At 38.8% G+C, this 20,787-nt stretch overlaps 1 protein-coding gene across 1 annotated transcript in view; it reads right to left on the reverse strand.

The window, feature by feature from the left end:
* LOC107217193 (guanine nucleotide-binding protein G(o) subunit alpha) overlaps window positions 1–20,787 on the reverse strand; it is a 39,384-nt gene that overhangs the window by 15,084 nt on the left and 3,513 nt on the right. Inside the window, exons 2-4 of the mRNA XM_046746276.1 lie at window positions 19,038–19,332; window positions 7,155–7,197; window positions 5,623–5,764 (exon numbers count right to left, since the gene is read on the reverse strand). Coding sequence (XP_046602232.1) covers window positions 5,623–5,764; window positions 7,155–7,197; window positions 19,038–19,155 — 303 coding nt within the window. The 5' untranslated portion in view covers window positions 19,156–19,332. The remainder of the gene's footprint in view (window positions 1–5,622; window positions 5,765–7,154; window positions 7,198–19,037; window positions 19,333–20,787) is intronic.

The following is a 20,787-nucleotide window of genomic DNA, read 5'->3' on the forward strand; positions in this document are numbered from 1 at the left end:
TTTTCAATGGACGTAATAATAGCGGGTACACAACCGATAAGACATGTGTATTATAAAGAGAAAGGGGATTTGAAAAGTCGCTTATTTGACCTCGAACAGAAATCGAGTACAAATTTTGCCGCGGAGTGGGAAAATTATTACCAGCAAATGGCGACGCGTTGTCCACTTGAAGAATTCGGAACATTGTCAAAGTGAATTTTGTATGCGGAAATTCGTGAAAAAATTGAGAAACACGAAGATCGATGGCACAAATTTACATTCCAAATTTCATCGATACTCGTTTGTAACGAAAAGAGTTATAACACATATTTCAAAGTTGATTTGAAATCGACCGCCATTTTGAAATGAAAAATTGCAGGAGGTCGAAGAGATTTAGTGCATGAAAAAGGATAAAAACAAAATTCGATCAACCATAATCGTTTCGGTATTTTACGTCTTCTGTTTTTTCTTTCATAGTTTTCTACGCTGAATGGACAAAGTGGCATGTATATGTGGGACGTTATATATACGATGCGTGGGTACATATGTGCACGAGTGACGAGCTAAACATCATGACGCAAACACGTGCGGGTGCTGGCCTCTAGGCTCTTCTACCTTGCGCGATCATTCAATGTCAGTCTTCGAGTCTCATTTCAGTATGGCGTGCCTCTAATACAAAATACATCCGAGAACGAGAGGCCAATTCGGATCGCGGTCAACATCACCGATGTGCACATCACACGATCCACTTGACCTGGTGTTTTTTCAATTTTATATATTTTTTTTTTCTTACTTAATATTTATCATCAGTCGAATACTAGATCTATGTTAGAATAATAACGGTACACCTATGTAATCCAATTGGAAGCAATTGAAATTGTTTACGAGGTGTAACAAATTCAATAATAATGGGTTGCGATAAGGGACAGTTTATTAGATAGATTACTATAAATGACGAATGTTGGAGCAATTATAGATACACATCAGAGACATCCACGCCCGATATTTCTCATCTTTGTTTTTTTTTTGACACGCGCTGTAAGCACATATAGTTTTGTACATAACAAATGACTCGTTCGTAAGTGAGGAGAACAAGGAAATAAACAAACGACTAAACCATCTATACACCAATTTGTTTCTTACGTCTTATCTTTCCAATTTTTTTTCCTAATATATCTGCTACTCATCTCTCTCCGTGAAATGGTCAGTAACCAATAACAACGAAACTTTGAATTTCACAAATTCGCGGCTTCCCAAGCGATGATCTATGCTTGCAACCTGTTCGATATATCACCCCGAGTACCCGGCTAATCTGTACCCGTATACATGTATATTCAGTCAGCAACCTGTGGCTGATAGTCGGGGAGTCAGTGATGAATATTGGCTACCTGCTGCCTGTAACAACTGACAAGAGTTGGGCACTTTGCCATCCCCCGTGAGAGCTTCACGGCTCGATTCCAAACTCGACCTAACTTGATTTCTTTCTCTTCCCCCTGTCCATCTGACAGTTTTACCTCTGTATTCCAAACACTATGTGTCCGTGATCCGTTTCATCGCTATTTCTCGCCTTGATGTTAGTTGATTCAATCTCGAATTTTCACAAAGACATTTTCTAGTCATGTGTTTATGAAAACAAGAGTCACTGCGAATTTCACAACCGAGATCAAAGTATCCACTGCGGTTATTTCTGGAAGGCTGGATTGTTCTCCTCAAGCTGCAAGAACACATCGACCATGATGGCCCGAAACTGAAGTGTGCTGGTTGTTAACACAACTGCGAAGTAGTATGAAGGAAAACTCGCCGAACAGAATGTATCTAATTGCGGATAAATGCGGATAAAAAAAAAAACCTTGTACCATGAAACCGTAAGTTGTTACAATGTTTGCCTTGATTTTCAACTGGCGTTTGACGACGATATGTGGGTCGACTGGGAAATGGGAATGGGAAATCCATTAGTCGACGAGGAAGAAGAGAAAATTACGTCAAGGGTAACCTTGACTAGGCCCGATGAGGTTGAGGTTGAGAAACTGTCAAGGTAATTGATGCGAAGCCAACATGCAACAGTCCGCACAACAGGTGAGTGACCTCCCACGGCGCGCGGTCTCGTCTTGGCTGTCCCATTCGAGCATCGTGTACCTACAGGCATAATACGACGCCGATAACCCATACAAATTGCATAAATAAGCCGCCTTGCTCGTCACACAAGAACCTGTTAGGAGGAAAGCGAGTAAATGAATCTTTGGCGGAAAACTGGAATTGTGGACATCGAATCACGACGAGATTGGTCTATAACCAGTATGACCGTGTGATCACCTTGCCGTGAGTTATCCGATCGTTTTGTGGAACAATTGCGAAGAAAACCGTAACCGAGATTAACTATCGGATCACTTGGTACTTCTGTAGGTTCCATGAAACAATCTTTATGCATATACGTACGAACGATTGTTATTATTATTTTTTTTTTTTCCTTACAGGTACGTTTTCTCTTCACCAACACACGGTCTATACACGCATACAACTGTGTTTAAGTGGGCATGAATCACGTTTTCCTAGACCGCAAGTAGCGGTTTTCTTCACGACTCACCCAAGGTACGTGGGGTATGGTGTATTATATTGATTGAATTCTTGATATACCTACACATGAGTCCAGATTGACGATTAGAGAAAAGAAATTCCTTGGCTTTTAATCATGGCCATGGTGGTAGGCGATAGAATGACTAATGCGGTGAAGATAAAGAGGCTTTTCGATTTCTTCAACCGCGTTTCTCCCTACATCCATTCGTGACAATGTGATCGACCATGTAACCGAGGAAAGAGTGTACAGTGTACAATAACACGACGAGGAATGATGTGCAACAAAGACATAAAGTACTCGATGCACGTAGTATCGCAGTTGAAACATTCATTACGTACCTACCTTGATTACGCCACGGGTATAATAATTGGATCATACTTGATGCACAAGTGTGAACAGTGCGAGTGTACAACATTATTACAATCTACTGACGTGGGGACACCGGAATGGACTGTTGATAAACTCCGTCCCGGGTGCAACGAGGAGAATAACGATTAAGAGCACGGTGGCGATAAGCTCGGCGAAAAACGTAACATGAGAAACGGGTTGCCTCGTGCCGAGTGTCTCGGACACGTGGAGAGCAAGCAATTGGAATGTCATCCCGTATACCCGCGAAACATTCGTCGAATTGATAAACCCTTGGAATATCCGCAGGTCGTTCGTTCTCCTTGGACAATGTCTGCACGGTGCGAACGACCGTTCGACCTGACCCCGAAATGACCTTTTTTCTTTCCACTGTAATAACGGCGTGCCTCGGATGTGCCTATAAATAGAGAACTGGTAGTTAAGAGAAGACCCCACACCATGGCCCAGCCGGAAAGATGGAAAAGGGGGAAGGATGGTACGAGAACACGTTTCTCTGGGCTGCAAGACCGATCAATCGACCTTTTCAACCCTTCGTTAGCTTCGAATATATACCAAAGCTGCGTCCCGCGCCTCCGTTAAACTCTATATATATATATATACAGATGTTGGTACTGTGCGACAGCGGAGAAGTACAGAAAGGTACAGTGTTCCGTGAGAGAAGAGCACGTCGGCCTTCTTCATCTTCAAATAGGTAATGATCACAGTTTTGCTTTGTCGTCCTCCTACACAAGGGATGGATGTCCAATTGTGACTTGAACCGTTTATAACATCGCATGAAGTGTATATCATACAGCTTGTAGATTTATTACCTGAATCATCATCTCTGAAGTCAATATTAAAAAGACATTTGAATCTCCTTTAAAGAACGGTGTAACCAAAGTGACGACGATCTTTCAAAAACGAGATAAATAGCGGTAAAAAAAAACCATTCAACTACAGTGGAGGAGTTCGCTCGTACCCTGACGAGTACCCTGCACCACTCTCACCATATTCAGGTATATAGCATCGGGTTGTGAGCGGTGGTTCGAGAGCTCGGAGATTCGCCGCAAAACGATCGGAAAAGAGGTGAAGGAAGGTGGTGGATGGGTGGATGTTGCACAAGGGTGAAAATAACAATAATAATATAAGAGTCTCGTTGCGTTGCAGGGTGCAGGCTAAGCGTGTCGAGGTGTACGATATTTAACACGTTGTTCGATGACTGGTTTGCATGTGGAGGAGGATGTAGAACCCTTGGAGAGGTTCGTTCGTTCGCGTTTGGCGGCTCTATCGAGTGTTCGAGCAGAGAGTGTAGCACCTGCCGACACCAACGCCGATAATTGCTTCATCTTTACCTGTTGCTACTCTCCTGTTGTACTACGATACAGTATCTATGTACTCTCTTCTACGTATCTATACATATGTACATATTGCAGAATATATGTATATTGAGAAGCTAGTGCTCGACCCGATGTACGATTTATGACACAGGAGGACACGTGTCGTTGAGATATTATCGTTGTTGTGCAACATTCGAGGCATCTTATTTTTTTATTTTTTTTTTTCATTTTATCATGGTCAAAATACGCTAATCGGTACGATATTTTTTTTCAATGTCAAATCAAATCACTCGCGGAAAAGAGAAAATTAATTTTTTAACATTCACTTTCATTTATATTTTTTTTAACATTTTTTTTTTTTTTTCAACGGCTTTCATACCGATTAATAATCTTTTTAAAAATTTTATTTCGAATAATATTTACGGCCACAACCGTGTTTACACGGTGAGGACTCGTTTTTTTCGAAAACATTTTCAACCGTTAACAAAAAAGAATAGAAAAAAAAAATAAAACACAAGCGAACGTTGAAAAATTAATTTTCTCTTCTCCGCGAGTGTTTTAATTTGATATTGAAAAAAGATATCGTACCGATTAGCGTATTTTAAACGTCGAAAAACAAAAAAAAAATCGCGACAATCAGCTATTTTTCGATCGGATGTCGGAATACCGACCGAGTAAGCAAATCTCGTTCTGCTGTACTTTTCTTCCCTCCCGAACAGTATAATTGATATCTTTACTAACGAACATTAGGAAGAAATTGTTACAAAGTTTGTTATTCTGCTTGTTACAGTCGTTGAGAAAAGTTGACGGTAAATTTTTACGGCAACACTGTAAATAATACGTTGCCCATCTGATTCTCACACGGTTTAAGGTTATGGCAGACCGCACTATATAATCCCATATTCTCTTTACTATTGTTTCAACAACATTGTCAACTTTTCTCAGTCAACACAAGGCAAGGTCGATGACAATCACATTCTATGATTTTTCAACAATTGATGTGACTTTATCGCTTGTAAGAGGAAAAAATATAGTTTACAAAATATGACTCATACAGATATCGAATTCAGTACTACGCTTGTTTAACAACGATGTTGGATTCCTCAATTTCTCAGTTGATTTACGTCCAGGGCGAATATCTTTTTCATTACCTTCGCACGTACGAATAGATGAGAAAATAACTTTCCGGCACATCCTGCCTCGATAAGCAGTTTTATTTTTTAGATTCAAACTTTTCTTTCTACTATAACTCTTGTCGTACTTTGTTGTTGTTGTTGTTATTATTATTAATATTATTGTTGTCATTATTTTTGATGTTATTGTTGTTGTTATTATTGTGTTGAAATAAACGAGCATGTAAACAAGCAAATCCCTGGAATCTCTCACCTCTCGTTCGTTGGTCGAAAAGACGATGTTAAGATTGGGCATAGCTCTGAGAATGGCGACCAGAGATTGTATCGTATTGCTGTAGACAACCGGCCTGTACTGTTTGAAGTCTTCCGGCGTGAATCCGCTCTCGTGGATGATTCTGAAAACAGTAAAAACCGTACAGGAATAAGAAAAACAATCCTCCCATTGTTTCGGTTCTCGCTTCTTTTCGATAATTATATCTTTCCTCTTTGAACAATGATTGTTCTCACGAACGATACAAACTGTGGTACAAAATTATCGTTCAAGCTTTTACAGGAAGTTGCGGTCGTTTTGGGGTCGCGCGACCGCCTCCCATAGCAATAAATAAACACCTGCGAGAATATATTCATGTCAAATATATTACGCAAAAATTCTACGATTATTGTTGAACAATTGTATATGTATATATAATATATATACGTCGAGTTATTCGGAGCACAATTTTTGTATACTATACACTAATATTACAGCGTATGAATAAGGATATGAGTGAGATACAGAATTTATTCATTATCGCCAGCCACAGGCAAAGCGTGATTATTCAAAGTAATTATTATTTATAAACTCTCTCGACCAGATTTTTCATCGGCAGCAGCGCGAAAAAGGCGACGAATCGCATTTTGAACATTATGTACTTCACATCTTCTTCGCCAGTTTTCCGAAGCACAAATTCGTCGCTCACGATCAAATAAATACTCGTTAATTCTTTTTGTTCTTTTTCTTTTCTTTTTGTTTGGTTCTATGTACAGAACTTTTAAATTAAACACGCGTGTGTCTAACTCTAACGCGGAAGCAATATTTTATACAAAATTCCGACGAAAAACCGGCGAATCCTTGGAACTGACACTACGACAAGAATTCGTAAAACGATTCGAGATTTTTATCGAATCATGTTTGTTAATTCTTCATTTTTATTCCAGACCGCATCGCTTTCAAAGATCGTTCCGATTCACTCTTTCTAATTGTTTTATTTTGTTATTATCATTATGAATATAATGATAAAATAAACTAGACAAACAAAATATATTCGGACAATCGGACAAATGATTGTATATTTTAAAAACGAAGCAGAAACAAAATACATATATTTAAGCTTGAAAGCTGCAAGACAGCCGGATATTCCGAGCAAGATTCTTTCGTGCAGTTCGAGAAACACGACAATCTATAGATATATATATATTACACATTGTACATAATACAAAAGCATCTCTTGTTCTCGGATCGCAAAGAAGAAAAGTGAAGAATCGGTTGAATGTAATGTAATGACATGTAACGACAGTTCTTTCGGAGAAGGCCCTTCGCAATAATAATGTTCTATATGTATAAATGATGCAATTGACACAGTTTCGATTAGCGGAGATATATTTTTTTTTTTTTTTTGCTTTCTCTCACATTCATCCAACGATGAGAAAATTAATATGTGACAAAACAATGAAGAACGAAAGAAATATCGAAATTCCCATAGTCATTGTTGCGTACGTAACGATCGTAATGATAGTAACACTTACTTCATCTGTTTGACGATGGTACTCTTGCCGGACTCTCCAGCTCCTGCGAACATAAAATATAACATACGAATTATTACCCGCTTCGTATAAAAGAGAGATCAGTTATAGTTACTAAAAATTCGTAAATAGGTGTTGCGGCAGAAATAATTAATTCTCGTTTTCAGTTCAGGGTCGATAAGACAGGTTTCGCTTTAACCCTCCGTCGGCCATGTCGTTTTTTACTGACGTTGCCAGACAACATGGCCGATCTCGACCAGGACTCTTTTTTCCCCCACTTACGTTGGAGCTTTGAAAGAAGTTTGAAAAAATTTTGGTAATCAGTTTCAGATTTTCCCATTGATATTACAAACAGCCTGCACTTAAAAATGGCGTACGGATTGTACGGTGAAAAATTGTCGAAACAAAAGCGTGATACAAAGTTTCAAATAATGTCGCACTAAAGTTAATCTGATTTCATATGTGAATAAAAAGTTTTCATAATGTACAGATAAAAATTTTAAAACAATTAATTTCAGTTTAACTGTGATCACTTCGTTTTCACGTTGACAATGTCAAAGAAATCACATTCCGTGATGCTTTTTTCTTTCTTTTTTATCGTACAATTCACACTGCAAACCCAATTTTTACTAACAATTATGACTGATTTTATTCGCAAATAAATTCGCAAGTAAATTCTCCAGAAACAAACCGAATTAAATTTTGTGTAACGCATCCCCCCCCCCCAACTAACGAACTGCACAATAAATTCTATCCCACGCAGACGATGTGTAAATAATTCGTTAGCAAATAAAATGGGTTATTTTTCATTGGAATCGAATGAACTACATCGATTTTTCTATAGCAAAATATCATAACAACGAGATTCCTCCGGCATTGTCGATAACAAAGTGTTCATTGGCACTTTGAATTTGTTGTTTTGAAAATTTTTTTTTTTTTTTCCGGATAAGAAGGACTTTTTCCAATCGATTAGACTTGAATAGTTCCAGCTGCATTTTTAAAATCTATACAACCATTCGACTTGTACGCCCTTGCATCATCGACACAATTATCAAAAGGATAATAAAAATCATCAATACACCCAACGCGTACAATCGTCAGAGTAGCGACAATATTGCTCATATAAAATTCCCCAACTTTTTCCCCACGAAATTTAGATAGCAACATCGGCCAGCTTCTATGACCAAAAGCTCCAGAAGTTGTAGGCCTTGGATACATAAATCTGGCTTAAAGAAAAAAAAAAAAAAAAACACACGACACCGCTTCGCTTCGGACAAATAATTAGAAATCGAACAATACAATTTTTCCGAAAGTTTAGCTCAACTGAATTTACCAAGTACGGCTGAAGTTTAAAAACGATTTATAAGAAAAAAAAATACACACGTTTTTCCCTACGTACGGTCCATCATAATTCCCTGACTTTTCCCGATTTTCTCGGTCTGTCAACTGTATACATATACATATATATATATACGCATGCGCATATGCATATGTATGCCTACGGGTAGGTTATGGACATGCGGTGGAAATTGCTCGATAACGCGACTGGGATATCGGCTCATTATGAGTTTCATAACGAATGCGTACATATACATATACGTAAAATGTGGGTGAAGCGAAATTCTACACGCGCCTGTGTGTGTGCGTCTGTGTATGTATACACATATATATATGCGTGTGTGTGCGTGTTCGCATATACCGGGGCTTTATAGCCGGACGTGACGCGATGATGGCGGAACTTGCTTTCCTGCCTACCGCAAGCCTCCCCCTCTTCTTACCCGAGCTTTATACTCCGTCGTCCACCATCCCCACCTCCTCACTCTCTCTCTCTCTCTCTCTCTCTCTCTCTCTCTCTATCTCTCTCCTATCCCGCCTTTAAAAGCTCTTCAAGTTAAGTAGTCGCCTGTAATAGCTGTTACAGCTAACAACATAGACCTCATCCTCGCAAATCTCTCTGCATAAAGCCGCAAGCATATACATACACATGTATATGCATACGTGTACACGTTGTTCTTGCGTGTATTTTACACCTATTTTGTTTTTTTTTTTTATACACACGCGTACACGCGTATAAACTTGCGGTGCGCGGTTACTGAATAAATTCATCACAGGGCGTGTAACGAATACGTAAAAGATGATGGTATAATCTGTGTGTAATATAAGCTGCATAGGTATTTGCGCGAACAAGATATTTGAGAATTCTGGTTCAATAATACCCGGCGTCAAAACGACGACGCGTTTGTACGAATCGCAATTTATACCAATTTTCGGTACGATTTTACAGATTGTTTGATTGACAATTTTTGTAAAATATTATTACACGTATTGTTACAGACCCGATGCGATTTCTTCCCGGAAAGCTTGTTGTCCAAATTTTCATTCAATTTTCCTGCTCATCGATACGACGGTATTTCGGCAATTATTTGATAATATAATCGTTCCGAGATATCATTCATCGGCTCTTTCATACCCATAAAATCGCTGAACAACGAATGTAAGCGTTTGAGATAATAAAAATCACGATGAAGGATGAAAAGAAAGTACAAATCACGATTAAGTCGAAACGGAAATAAACAAAGGCCGTTGAACTTGACGCCCAAATCCGGTGACAAGTAACAAGAATCAAGTTCAGCACGAGAGAAATACTCTACTGTAACAACTCGGAATTGAAATGACAAAAACCAAAAACCTCTTTCCTTCGTTCTTCCATCCTTGGCAATTAACGAGAAGCCCGTTAAGTCGCGTGCGCTTCGAAGTCGTCAGGTATACATCGTGCATGTGTACATTTATGGTACATGCAGAATGTGCGCCGTCGGCAAAGTGTAAATACGTTATACGTAAGGTGGTGAGTGCATCTCGAATCTGGCTCGTTAGTCGATTTGACACGGTGTTTCATCACGCGAGGCGAACAAGATGTGACGACGTCTTACGACGTGACCAGCTGCTACTTGAAGATGTATTAATTAAGGTGTGCACGTGTATGTATATCGGACTGTGTCGAGAGGAAATCGACTATTTTTCCTTTCAAGATTCAAGTCGAAAATATTCTTCCAAATGACGAAATAAAACAATCCTATTATACAAGTTCGAACTCTTGATAATAATACTTAGAGGTCAAATGTCAACAAAGGACCTTGAATAACTTTCGAAAGAGTAGATATTAATATTAAGAGCTGAAACTTGAACAGCAATTTCTTTTTTTTTTTTTTTTTTTACGTCAATCGGCACAATATTATGGACTTGAAGTTTGAAAAAAATAGTCGATTTTTTTGTTATATAATCTAATATACATATATGTAATGTAAGTATGTACCAATTTACCACTCGGTACGCATTTAAAGCACTTTTAATGAATTTAGAGCCAGTCTGAAGCAGCAGGGAGATAATCGGGATGGTCAATTCTGCCATGCTGAAACGGTTTAGGTATCCCATGCAAGTTATAATCGTTCGTACGACGTGAAAGAGAGCAGCAGCGTTACGATGAAACAAGAATATTCCACAGCGCCGTCACCGCGATAAGAAGAATGCAGAGAATATACTAGGCGAGAGAGAGAGAGAAAGAGGGGGAGAAAAAACGAGGCTGAAGTTAGTAACGTGAACGTATCGAAACGTTGAGAGAAAAATTACTATTTTCTTTTACCTTTAGAATAACCGAAGAAATTGAATTTACAAAATCTCAAGTGTTTGTTGATGGTTTTATAAATTTCAGGTAATCCTGAAGATGCAAAATAACGAGTTTCTTTTCCAAAAGACGCATCATTGCAACAACGTTACAAACTTCGACTTCTACCGATGTTATCTTCTCTACAGAGAAAATATTTCTGCAAATAGTGCAGGATTCTCTTACCGAATATCGTGTAACGAAGTAACGCGCACGGCATACATCGGATCGGTTCTCGCTGCGAACAGTGACTTCGTTACGGGCTTTCGATAAGGGACTAAGGTCAGACGATGAACAGAGAGAGAAGGATCGTAACGCGAGTAAAATGGAAGTAAATAAAATGGTGGTAAAGAGTTGGCGAGTGACGGTTTGGAAAAATCTTACCGGTTACGTGATAATATGTATAAGTTAAATAGAAAAGTCGATAACAAGCCAAAAATCAAATAACCTGTAAATCTAACTCATGTCGCTATCAAACGAAGATGAATCAGTCTCTTCTAATTTTTAGCAATGAATTTTTCAGTATCACAGTTTCAATAGAACGCAATAGCACAGAGTAATACCTTGACATATTGAGCTGCATTTCAGCACGAATAACTCCCGGTAAGAGTTGATAGAACGCCAAGAAGTAAAAGGGTGGGATACGGACATTGATGGATATAACCGAAAAAGGGTAAGAATGGATGAAGAGACAGAGAAAAAATGCACGGCTCATAGATCGATCGATCAAGCGGTGTCTGTATCGTAATGTAATACAATCATCAATCGACGGTGAAGCGAATTCAATATTCGACCGACTAGGTATAAGTTGGAGCGGTAAAGTATAAGAGAAACCTGCCTGAAACATTTCAAGCACCGGACCAACGATGAAAAGTGAAATCTCACACTCGACTTATAAAGATTGTAAATCAATTGATACTCCTATTTACAGGTACTCTGGTACAATCGAGTTTGGTCGCATATAATCGTCGTTTGACGATGGTCGATGGACGAAAACAAGTTCCTGAAAGACCATCTGGCCACGATGCAAACAGGATTGATTTCTTTCACGTAACCAGGGAAAATTGAATATCAAAATATGCTTGCGACATGAGACTGGAGTTAGTTACGCTAACGCAACGAAACATCAGGGTAACAAAATCATTTTTCGTCAATTTTAGAATAACTTTGCAAGGAGTTGACTTCTCAAAATAAGACCATGTTTTGTTCATCATGATTTGCTAAATTTTTAACCTTGCTATGAAAGTACGAAGTAACGATTTGTTTCTAAACATGCATCGTTAAGCTAACGTTACTAACTTCACTCTCACGTTGCGACAACATCTGCAATAGGATATTTTCGCTATTCATCATTGGTCAAGGTGCAGATTCGCTAGCTGCGGTGACGAGTCAAACTTGAATAGCTGCAGGGTCAAGGTCCCCGATCGATCAGAAATGGAACGGCTGGTACCGCGATTCGACTCTTTGGTTGCGTATTTCTTTCGTTTCTCTTTATTTTTTTTAATTTTTTTATTTTATTTTGTTTTTCACGGTATTAAACTATAGATCGGCGTCGCGTTATCGATGAGGCGAAGGCGATCTTCCCCCCCCCCCCCCCCCCCTCTCTTCCTCACGGAGCTTGCGGCAACCCCGGGCTATTAATCGGATATAGAATCAGGCAACAGTGTCGGAGGATGACGTCATGTGCGGGTTCTGGTTATAGCAATAAACAAGAGCCGCGTTCCCTCGGTTTTCACTTATAACCAACGTTTAACACCCCGCGACCCGCCCCGCATCGGCAGAGTTACTCTTTTCCGCGTTTTTCTTCCTTACGAAAAACCAACATAACCACCGCGTCGCGGCAAAACTAGTTTTGTGACGCTGCACGCCTCGCCTAGTTTAGAATTTGCCGAGGAATATTATGGAGAATTTTCAACCAGATATTGACAAATAATGATGGAATTTGAAAAATTTTCGGTTCAGCTTGAAGGCGATACAAGGCAATGTTGGTAAAAGGAGGTTTATGGCGATTTTTAGGGAGCGGAAATGCGAAGTTGTGCACAATTTTATACAGTGGTTTGTTTAAGCCGTTAATTCGCGCTTCCCACCTTTTTTTGCAGCTTTTTATTTATCACACTACTTTTTTGGTAACATATGCCAATTTTTTTTTACTTCCACATGGTCCCTCAAGTATCACCAAGTCTGCGAAAAAAATATAAAATTCATTTATTTATCAGAATTTTTTCAAAATTTTTCTCCTTGCTGTTTTTGTTTGTCCACCATATTGGATCCGGCATTTTGGATTTTCGAATTTCGAGTTCAGATTCGTAATCGGCGACCCCAAAAGCCCATGTGCGCAAAATTTCAAGTGAATCGCACGTATGCAAGGAAAAATATATACATGAAAGGGTATTAAACCCTGGTAAAATTTCATCTCACCACTGCCTTCGCTCGCTCTCCGATTCCCATACCGCCAACAATTGTTATCACCCCCTCGTCTTAGCTGCTGGGTGTGAGCAAGATGCCGATGGCTGCTCGCCCCCTGATCTTCTTGAAAACATCCCAACGCGTCGCTTCTGGTCTCTAGCAAAAAACTAAACGAGCCTCGAGCGCCCCCCTCTTTCCTTTTCGATCGACCAATGATGATCGTTAACCTCTGACTGAGCGTTAGTCATTCAACGATCGTTAATTACCGTCTAACCGCCACAGCGCATAGTCAACACTGAAAATGATTCATTGACGCTTGTACGTTCAACGATCCCTTGTTTTTAACATTACACGATATTACTACTGCCGGTCCCTCTCCGAACTGTCAATAGGTAATTATTTTCAGCGCTGCAGCTTCACGGTATACGGGCAAAAAATATTTGAATAATTGTAGAGAACGCCTTTGTCCCTTTTTGCAGTTTATGCAGGTTTTTGTGTACTATAGGTTCGTTTCCTTTATCTTTTCGTGCTATTTTTTTTCTCAAGCCTGTCCAAACCATGCTCTTCAACCGTTCCACGGTGCAGACGACTCGACTCTTCTCTTGGTCTAACTCGTCGTACAACAGGGCGACAGGGAGGAATAGATGCAGAATGTACAAGGTAGGTACCTGTAATGCCCAAGAGACGACGCGATCACGTGTAATTGGCCATTTCGCACAATGCAATTAGCCAGCGGCGTACGGACCTCGCATACACCATATACTGTTATAGGTATGCGTAATAAGTTGTATTCAGTACCTATACCTGTACCGATCGGCAAATGCTATTGTGAACCAATTCACGTCGCCTGGTTAGCAACATTGTGTCTGTTTCATTGTGAAAAATGCTTCTGCCGCCGTGCTATGACAGTTATACAGTCGCGACGAGAGGTCAGGAGGATGAAAAGAGGAAAGATCAGGGCCTCGAAGAAGGAGGAGGTGGAAGACTGGCACAGTCTGTTGTCAGTCAGTCAGTCAGTCAGTCAGTCAGTCAGTCGCCAGACGACCAGACAGACAGATGCTCGTCTTCGTTTATGCCTTGGTAGCTGCCCCCCAACTAGTTGCTGTACCTTCGTACCCACCTCATTGCCAACATACCGTCACCATGTGTCGCCTCGTCGTACTCACTTTCAAGGCAGTGGGAGATATTTTTTCGTCGAGGCTTGTAAATCACGCCCGAAGTTACTTCTGTGTAATAATAACCGTCGTGAGGCCGGAGGCTCGGATTGCGTGCAGAGATGCAAAAAAACAAACCTGACGAGTTGATTCCTCGAAGAATTTAGAGGGTAAAGTTCTTTTGCGCGGACACTGAGCGACCGAGAGTTTTCGAGTTACGCTAGTTTTAACGGCCGGCCAATCAGGTTCCCTCCACGTGACTCCGGCGGGGCGGGTCTAAGCCTACGTCGCGCTGCCTGATTGGTGGACTTGAAAATTCTATAGTTTGAAAACCGTAAGTCCCAGCGAGTTCGGGTAAAGGGATTTTAGTCTCGGTTTTTTTCAAGGAATTCACTCCTAAAGTTTCACTCCTGTCCAGTTTAACCAGACTTTATTAGAAAAGTCACGTGCTTTGAAATTTTTTCCTGTTTCATTTTTTACTCCCATGGGAAAAAGAGATTCGTTTTTAGATCACGAATGAGAGGAAAGATTATATTCGTGATAGGTGAAGAAATTGTAAATAAGGGGAAAGTTATTGTATCATGGAAAAATTCAAATTTCTCAGGCAAAAGCGAAAGAATTAGCTATGCAGGTTTAACGCTGCATTAACGGTTTGGTTTTCGGTTTTTAAGTATTATAATATGTGTATGTATACCTAATTTGCCTGCATACGCATTTTGTTGCAGGTGTTATATTTCCCACGGTGTTACAGCAGGACAGTCCTTTGAAGGGTTGCGAGACGGGGTAAAAAAGACAAGAAGATGAAAAATAAGAAAAAAGGAACGAGGATACAATCCAGCAGGACTTAACCTCTGAGACTTTTTTCTCCACCCAAGTCGGGAGTCTGTGTTTGGAATGCAGCCAGAAATAGGCGAGGAGAAACGAATAACGCGAGCAAGAGACAGCGGAGAGAGAAAAAGAGAAAGAGATTGAGAGAGAGAAAGAGAGAAAGAATAGCAAACGTCAAAACGCAAAAATGCTTCAACCTAAAGATTATTCAATGGTAAGAAGATCGAAGTGAAAAGCGAAAGGAAATACAAATAGCAAGGATGTAAACGCGTTATTAAATTTCGCACGGTGTATGTATTTAATTAACGTATCTTCTTTGCTCTATATTTAACATCGGCGTGTTCAGTCTCAACGGTAATAGAAATTGGATACAGTTTCTGAAAGCTGGTACGACGCGAAATGTACCTTTACATTTTATTTTACCAAAATATCGTAGCGTCCGATCCGCGAATCGGATTCATTTCAAACGTTAAAATCGCAAAACCGCGGAATAATGACAAAAAATTTAACAGTCTCGAACGATTTCTCATTTTTTTGGTTTTCTTTAAATACATATTAGAAATATATCACGGGAGAAAAATTGTCAACCAGAAATTTCCTCCGTTTGAATTTTGTACTAATTATAGTTATTTGGCGTAAAAAATATCGCGGCTCACTTTTTTGAGCTGCTCAATCGTTTGTAGAATAACAGCTAAAATTATCCACGTCATTCAACTAGTGCATAAAAAGATGCTATCACAGTTATCCAAAAATAAGTGACATAGTTACATATTTATACATTTATACATTCAAATATACTTCGACATCGAATTCTATACACGTGTGTAATGAATTATACTTCTAGCCGTAGTCAGAGCCGAAGTTTATTGTGTGTCAGATCAGATTTTCAATTCAACTACGTAATAATACCGAAGCTTTCGACACTAACTGTATTCGTATGTGATTATTTTATATTGTGTGAAAATGGAACACTCCGGTATCGCGACATTAACAAAATTTTAAAATCTCCTCCAAACGAGTTGACAAAATGGAGCTATAAATATATTTATGTATATTAGGGTGATTTTTCTCAACTTTATTTTCTTAGGTACGCTTCGAAAAGTTATTTTTTATCATCAAACAAAGCCTCGTAAAACCGGAACTCGGTAGCGAAATTCTAAAAGGTGTCTCATCCGGTTTGAATTTTCCAAACACGCTAACCGAAATATCTCGAAAACTTTACGAGTTGGGAAACTGTTTTCGGTTTCATTTTGTAGATAGTCAAATTTTCTATAAGAAAAAGGTCGAGACTACTATACACCTAAATGTTCATCTTCAATTCGATACGAACGTTTAAAGTTGAGTGAATTGAATAAATGAATGAAGACGCTTATTACCTAGTCAATTTTCATCTCACCCGTGTTCTAAGCTGATATAAATAATATCACGTAGTAGTCACATTTTTTAAAGAAAATTTTATTATCCGCAAAATAAAATCAAAATTCCAACTTCTCAACTTGTACAGTTTTCAAGATATTTCGGTTAGAGTGTTTAAAAAATTCAAACCGGATGAGACAGCTCATAGAATTTTGCCACCGAGTTCCGGTTTCACGACGCTTCGTTTGAGGCTAAAAACTAACTTTCCGAAGGGTAAGTAATGAGTAAGAAAAAAATTTGAAACAAAAAAAAAACAAAAATACCACCCTAATGCGTATACATATATGTATATAGGATAGTTATACACGTACCAAGTGAATTTAACATTATAGTTTCAGACAGGCCTCCCGGGTGGATGGATAGATAGACGGTTAGATAGATAGATAGATAGATAAAGAGAGTAAGAGAGAGGAGGAGTGCCGAAAATAGAACGACGAAAAAATAGCACCACCCCACCCCCGTTCGTCAGTCCGTCCGTCGTAACGTAAACAGAAAGAAAGAGATTGCACGAGCCGATGTGAGGAGGAAGAAGAGACGCCGAAATCAGGGGGACACATTCCCTTAATCTTCTCGTATTCTCTTTCCACAATTTCTTTTTAAAACAATCATATTCTGCGACAGGAATCGTGCGAAATAAGACAATGTACTTACTGCCCGCGTCATTTTATTGCAGGGCAATAAATTGAGGATGTGAGAATTGTGCGATATAAAACAGCGAGCATCGCAAGCCCCGTGTAAAATAATACGTTGTTGGAAAATGTAGGCGATATCTATGGGTAAGGTGTTGAATTACGGCGGCGTTTTGAGGGGGTCAACGAGGCTGCATGGGTAATTATTAGAGCCGGAATTGTCGGTGGTAGCAGCAGAAGAATTGAGGGAATTAAAAGAATTAAAAGGCCCACGGCATCGAGGTTCGCGCAATTGTGACAATAATACAACTAACTAAAAACGCACGCTATGTAATTGATCAAGTTATGTTAGTTGTACCTCGCACACCTACATACATGTATATATACAAATATGAAACAAGATAATAACCACGCGCGAATGCCGTAAAAACGATCCGAATTTCTTTCTCCACATTTCCTATGTAACGGGTCAAGTTTGACATTCCTGAAATCTAAATCTCTTAATGTACTATGTATATACATGTATACATATATATGAATATATTACGTAATGTGTAATACGGCCGGAATTTTTTATTCTTTTTCTATCTCTTGATCTATCTCTTTCTTATCTCGGCTGCTTATTGTTGTTATTATTATTATTATTATTATTATTATTATTATTGCTTATCTTCACTTTCTTTTTTTCTTCTCTTTCCCTTTTTCTTCGAACTACAGGAAATCTCTCGACTTGACTTCCGGCAAAAATATTTTTCACAAAGACAATATTTGTACACCACCGCGTGTATATGTTTATATGTGTACGCACGTATACCCTTACAACTTATAGAACCCAGTCCACGCTTTATCGTAGCGGTTGTACAGTAAGCAAGAAATATAAACATGTGAAGAAAATTTTTTCAAACATTTTAAAACGCTATCTGCAGAAGGAAAATGCCCTCTGCATGCTGGGCAACAGGTAAATCCTAAACTCATAAAAAAAACACCTGCCAGCAAACTGACTGCAGGCTGCTTTAGGTACAATAATTACTTGTAGTACAAAATTTGTATGATGAAATTGGGGAGAAGGATTTAGGTGTTTGTAGCGTGAGTGTCACGTGACCGATTTAAGAGTTTTTATGAGAATCTATCGATTTTTTTTTTTTTTTTTTGTAAAACGTTGAATGGATTTGGAATTTCTTGTAAAATGATGGAGCCATTGTCTAAAAGTGTGCTCTGGTCAAATAGGACTGAATAAATATCGTGAAAATTTTTCATCAACTTATTTCATCGCGAGACGGACTTTGAGGTTATGTTTTTAAAATTATTCGATTACTAATTCGTACGACAATTTGTCGGTCCTTGGTGATCAGATCTTACTTCCTGACATCAAAACGATCGGATGACGAAAAATTTCAATCCGAATCGATGTTTCATGAAAGAATAAGACGGCTTCTGGTGGAAAGAAAATTGGTCGCGTGACACGACGCTGAAAACACATGAGGCTGAAGTTAGTAACTTTAGCGTAACGAAACATTGGGGAAAAAATCACTACATATTTTGCAAATTTGTAGTGACTTTGGAGTGGCCAAGTTTTGAAAATGTGAATTACCACTTTGCCTTATTACAATTCACTGCATTACAAAGATTCCTGAAATTATGAAATAACGGGTTTTAAAAAGCGTGAATCATTACAATAACGTTACTAACTTCAGCCTCGTGAAAAACACCTGAACATCACAATAAACATTATTCAAATAAAACACCGCGGCAGGTAGTGGAGTACCTATACGATTAATGTCAACTAACTCACCGAGAAGCAGGAGCTTGATGTCCTTGGCGGCCTGGATACCATCCTCCTTGAGATTCTTCTCGATCTGCTTGCTGCGGGCCAGAGCGGCCCGCTCTTCCGCTGACATGGCGCAGCCCATCTTGCCGCAGGTTGCCTTCACAAACGCCACCCCCGCCCCTTGTTATTCCACCCCCGGCGATCGGACACGACGCAACCCTCGCGCCCCCCCAAAACTCGTCGGCCCACCGAGCTACCTTCGGCGTCGACCACCTCGGGACGCCGCCACCCTTACGCCTATTTCCGGACGATCCTGAAACTGATTCGTGCGATGCCGAAATTATTATACAATTAGGACCCGGATAAATGTTTATTCAAAATTACGAAATATGTACACTTGGGGACAATGAATTTGAGACTGTTCATTTTTTACACTAGACGGTTATGTTGGCAACACGGAGAAACCTACAGCGCAGATTCGACGGCCATGGGTTATGTTATGTTTATTGAGATTGAGTTTGTTTCGCGCTCGGCCGACTGTGGCGCTGTAGGTTTCTCCGTGTTGCCAACATAACTGTCTAGTGCAAAAAATTAGCCGTCTCAGATTCATTGTCCCCAAGTGTACATACCTAGAAAATAGACTTACGAAAAAAATAATACATTACTTTATTTGCGTATTTTAATTTTCAACTCTATATTATACGTACATATATGTCAAAATAAAGTGTGTTATACTCGACAATATGTAGTTGTTATTTTTTACTCCATATTTTTTCCACAAGTCTATATTATTTATGTACATATTTTGTAATTTTGAATACACATTCATCCGGGCCATACACACACACACACATATATATAATTATACATTTTGTGTTAATCAAAAATCATCTCGATGCTTTTACAAATATGATAATTTTACTTGTTATTGTATACGGTTATAGCCGTAAAAGTTGAGCATTTATTGAATCGCCGTATACTGTAATATAGATTATACATATATATGTCCTTGAGAATAGAGAAATAGAAAAATTAAAAAGAATGGAAATATAATCAACGCGCAACAAACTTGGATAATCGATGCTTTGTTTCAACGATCGCTAAATCTAGTAGATCGATTTTCTTTATTCCACTTTTCTACTCATCACAATAAATATCGTTGTCACGTTTTATAAGAATCGAATAACATTTAACGATATCAATGCGATAGAAAAAGAAACACGTCATTATTTTGCAGTTTCAGAATTACAAAATATTAAGAGTTTCATACACTGCTGTATGACGATTTACGGAATTTACAGATAACCCGATATCTTAACTTGCGCAACATCGACGTTTTTTTTAGAACATGCATTGTCGTTACATCAACATTACGAACTTTAATCTCATTTTATTATATGATTTTTCCCATAATGTGCTGCCTGCACAAAAGAAAAAACGTAACATACTTCGTGCTTCTTTCGCGGTTATCATGCTTGTACATTAAATTGTTTTATATATTCTTTGCCGCCGGAAATTATAATTATGACGTCTTTCAGTTTAACAACCAGCATTTGTCTATATACACCTCTATATATATATATATATATACACAACGGTATACAAACATGCAAAAAAACACGTTGCAGTTTCGGATCTCGATAAAAATCTTTTGTATGCAAGATAATTAATGTACATCATATGTTTCGGCCGATGCTTTGGCGTTATCACTTTTTCTCAACAATTTTTTTCTTCTTGGTGGCGAAATATAAAAAATATAAGTCGTATATATATA

Source organism: Neodiprion lecontei, chromosome 1 (genome assembly GCF_021901455.1).
Source record: "Neodiprion lecontei isolate iyNeoLeco1 chromosome 1, iyNeoLeco1.1, whole genome shotgun sequence".
Classification (NCBI taxonomy): domain Eukaryota; kingdom Metazoa; phylum Arthropoda; class Insecta; order Hymenoptera; family Diprionidae; genus Neodiprion; species Neodiprion lecontei.